Source organism: Priapulus caudatus, unplaced genomic scaffold, assembly GCF_000485595.1.
Source record: "Priapulus caudatus unplaced genomic scaffold, Priapulus_caudatus-5.0.1 Scaffold694, whole genome shotgun sequence".
Lineage (NCBI taxonomy): Eukaryota > Metazoa > Priapulida > Priapulimorpha > Priapulimorphida > Priapulidae > Priapulus > Priapulus caudatus.
In genome coordinates this window covers 58,144-62,842 of record NW_014577755.1, presented here as the reverse complement: position 1 = coordinate 62,842, position 4,699 = coordinate 58,144, and the positions used below count along the sequence as shown (strand labels likewise).

The 4,699-nt window shown below is 46.9% G+C and overlaps 1 protein-coding gene across 1 annotated transcript in view; it reads right to left on the bottom strand.

Moving 5' to 3' along the window:
- Nucleotides 1-3,445: 3,445 nt before the first annotated feature.
- The window catches only part of LOC106812858 (coiled-coil domain-containing protein 6-like), a gene marked incomplete at its 3' end in the record, with an annotated part of 10,849 nt that continues 9,595 nt past the window's right edge, over nucleotides 3,446-4,699 (bottom strand). The window contains 2 exon segments of the mRNA XM_014816846.1: nucleotides 3,446-3,607; nucleotides 4,112-4,215. Of these exon segments, the coding sequence (XP_014672332.1) occupies nucleotides 3,446-3,607; nucleotides 4,112-4,215 (266 nt within the window).

Here is a 4,699-nt window from a genome sequence, read left to right as displayed (position 1 = left end):
TCTTACCACAACCACTACCAGCTTGATCACAGCGATTACACACCCTCTTACCGAACAACCACTACCCTGCTGATTACAGCATCACACATCTTATAACCACTAACCCACCTACCCGCCGCGTGAACAGCAGACACACTTCACCCACAACGCACTCCCGCGTGATAAGCATACACATCTTATCCGACAACCACTACCGCTGCTAATAAAACAGCTATACAGGTCCCGATTGCGTTACACAACACTACGTGCTGATACAGGCAGTACCACACGATCTTACGACAACGCCTTACCGCTGATACAGCATATCACAGTGCTTATCCAGGAACGCACTACCGGCTGCATCACAGCAACACAATCCTTACCCACAACCAGACTACCGCGATCACAGGCTACTGCATCCGTCTCTACCACAGACCGACTACCCCTGGCAGATCAGCATATACCACATCTTACCGACAACCACATTACCCGCTCGATACAGGCATACAATCTACCACGTAATCGCTGATTGACAGCATACCACATCTTACCTACAGACCAGCTACTTTGCTGGATACAGATACACATCTTACCGACACACACATCCGTCTGATACACGCATTATCACATCTTACCGACAGACACTACCGACTGATACAGCATACACATCTGTACCACAACACTACCTCATGAATAACACAGCCCATATCCACATCTTACCTACCACTACCGCTGATCGGCATACACATCTTACCACACCGACCACTACCACTGAGTAGCAGCATGACACATCTAGCCACAGCGTCCACACTACCTCTTGATACAGCATAACATCTTAACACACGCACTTACTGCTGAGACAGCAATACAGCATCTTACACCGAAGACCAAACCTAGTACCGGGGCTGATCACAGCCAACACATCTTACCACAGCACCACTACACTTGATACAGCAATTTCACATCTTCAGCACTCAACCACTACGCTGTACGGTCATTCACATCTTTACACACACCACTTACCGCTGATACAGCATCGGACATCTTACCACTAACCACTACTGCGTGATACAGGCATACACATGCTTACCACAACGCATAACCGCTGATACAGCACTACACATGCTTACCACTAGTGACCGAGGCTGATGACAGCATACTACATCTTATCACAACCAGCTATACCTCTTGATACAGGCATACACCATCTTTATCCTACAAACTCACTACGCCTGATCACAGCATACACACTTACCACAAGCCACTATCTGCTGGATACAGCATACACCACATCCTTACCACATACCATCATTACTTGGCTGAGTACAGCATACACATCTAACCACTAGCCACTACGCTGATACAGCATACACATCTTACTCACAAGCCACTACTTCGCTTGATACAGCGATACACATCTTACCACAAAGCCAGCTCCGCTGACATATACAGCATAACATCATCTTACCACACACCACTACCTGGCTGAATACAGCATACACATCTTACCGCACAACCGCACTAGCGGCTGCGATACAGCATACACATCTTACCACAAACCACCTACCAGCGGATTGGAGCAGCATATACACGATCGTTTACCACAACCACATAGCGCTGATACAGCGTATGACACATCTTAACCACATACCACTATCACTGATGTACAGCATACATCATCTACGGTCAACAACCATCTACTGCTTGATACAGGCATACACATTCTTACCAACCTGCTACCCTGCTGATACAGCATACACATCTTTATCAACATAACGGCTGATACAGCAATCCATCACATCGTGTACCACTCACCGCTGATACACCGCATACACATCTTACCACAGGACCACCTTCTACTGCTGATACAGCATACACATCTACCACTAACACACCTACCGCGGCTGATACAAGTCATACACATCTTAACACTGGCACCCACATACGCGCTGATACAGCATACACATCTTACCACAACCGACGTACCGCCTGATACAGTCATACACAGCTTACCACATAGCCACTTACCGCTGATTTACAGGCATGACACACTTTACGCGACAACCACGTACCGCTGATACAGCATATCTACATCTTACGCAGCAAGCCACTACCGCTGATACAGGCAGTACACAGTCTTACCTACAGACCACGTACCGCTGGATGACAGCAACACAGTCTACGCCGACAACACACTACTGCTGATTACAAGCATACACATCTGTTACCACACAACCACTACCCGGCTGATACAGCCCTACACATCTTACCACAACGCACCTAACCAGCTGATTAACCGAGCAATACAAATCTTAGCCGGACAACAACCCCACGTACCGGATTACATGCATACACATCTTACCAGAACCACTACCGCTGATACAGCATAAACATCTACCACACACACTCTCATTTCCTCGCGCATTCGTTCACACTCACCGGCTGGTGTATGTTTGCCGGCGGGGCCGGGGGTGACGTGCCGAATATCGCAGAGTGACGGGCGTCCGGGTAGACGAGTGTGCCGCAGGCTCCGCATCTCATCACCGCGGCAACGCTCGACGGACTAATCGACGGGTAGCAACCCAGCGCTGCATGAGTGATGAATGAAATTGGATTCATTGTTCAAGTTCATTGGATTTCGTTGAAAACTATGAATTCATATTTATCTTGTGTTAAATCCAAGAAATTAACTTACTATCGAAATAATTAATTCGATAAGTCCAATCAAATCGAATCGATTAATTAGATAAATTATTTCGATTTAATTTCGATAGTAAGTTAATTTCTTGGATTAGAAGTTAGTTAAGTTAAACACAGTGGCTACACGTCCGGTCATCCATTACAAAGCTCAGCACAGAGTCCCAAATCCACGTCACGATTAGGCCATGCCCCCTTTCAAATCATTGATTTTGCAGGATTTACTATTGCTTCAAAAGTTACAAAAACACATTTTTTTATAAAATACCAATGTAACCGAGGCAATGGGATGAGAACAGTGGTTTTCGCGCTGCGAGAGAGCTGCTATACTCACCCTGTGCTCCGGGAGAGAGGCCTGCGTGGGCAGCCGTGGAAGACACCGGGTAAGGGATCGGGGAGGAGGAAGTCCTGTTGCGTGGATGGGAGGGGCCGAGGGCGGATCCGCCCGTCTGGAATCCGTGACTTTCATTGAAATGTCTGAAAGAACGAGACGACAGAAATGAGAACGATTGGAAAATGCCAGAGTTTTCAAAATAGTCAACTTCGCAGCACATTTCTGGCTCAATAAGAACATTTCGTGATGTTTGCATACTACAACTAGACAGAGGGCACTCACGGAGAGTGCATACCTCCGCCAGCATGTAACATGTATGTGTATAACAGCTGGCTCGCTGCTGGTTGCCGCTGACTGGACGCCCTAAGGCGAGCTGCTGCTGACTGGACGCCCTAAGACGAGCTGCTGCTGACTGGACGCCCTAAGGCGAGCTGTGTCTGGGATATCTCCAGCTGTCGTTTCAGGGTGGCTATCTCTGCCTTCAGGTACTGGATGTGAGAGGTGAGAGTATCTGCAGCAGTAGTGTTGTCATCATGCTGGTACTCCATCGGCGAGGGCGGTGCCGACACGGGCTGGTCGAGCTTCTCCTGCAGCATCCTGCATCACAAACCGCGAGCAGTCACTCTCCGGCCCTAGCAACCGCATCGCGCACGTCCGCATTCCCTAGCAACCGCACTGCGAACCTGTCAATGTACCTAGGACAGCCCCCACCTGTAACCATAGCAACCGCATTATACAGATTCACCATCTAAAGCAGTTCTTCAAGGGAGCTACAAAGTATGTTTGTTTGTGGTTACAGTTCCAACAGCCCCCTCTGTAGTCAGTAACCAACTATATAAGTATATAACTCTATAGCAATGGTTCTTAACATTTTTTGAGTCATGGACCCCTTTGAGTATCTGGTGAAAGCTACGGACCCGTCCCCAGAAAAATGCACATAAGCACATAAGCACAAAATTTTTATGCGCATGGTTCACAGACCCCCTGAAGCCCATCCACAGATCCCAAAGGGGATCCATGGACTACAGGTTAAGAGCCCCTGATCTAAAGAGATGAAGTTGTAAACCACTAAAACCAGCAGAGGATGATGGTGATGCCTACCTTTTCTCAGCTTCCAGTTTGTCCATGCGCTTCCACAGTCGATTCACAAGGGCCTCCTGCTCCTGTTCCAGCGTGTTTTCCAGTTCGATTTTCTCTCTCCTCAGCTGAACGCAAACAGTTAAAAAGTGCGTTATATCCATTCCATCAATCGGTCAAATTTAGATTTTGTAGGACAAGTACATTTTAATCATAAATCACAGCTTTTTTACAGTTGGGATTATTTAAATTTACTTAGATTTTCATTTTTTACATTACAGACGAGCCGGGCAGAGGGATAACAACACACGGAGGTTGAGCACCTGGGTATACAAGGGCCGCCTCGTAATATTAGAAAGCCAAGCCACTCAGGCTTCGCCTTTTCACGCGTAAGTACAGCGGGTAGGAACCAAAGTACAGTGGGGAGGAGACGCACTCAGAATTTATCATGTTTTCCAATATCAGTTTGTACACATGATCACGGGATGGATGTACAGATAACATTAAAGTGATTACCTCACCGTAAATAGTACAAGTAAAAAAAACATGTCCACTTTTTCACGAAACGTAAGTGATTCTGTTCACTTTTTATGGTTAAATTGCTGCATTATA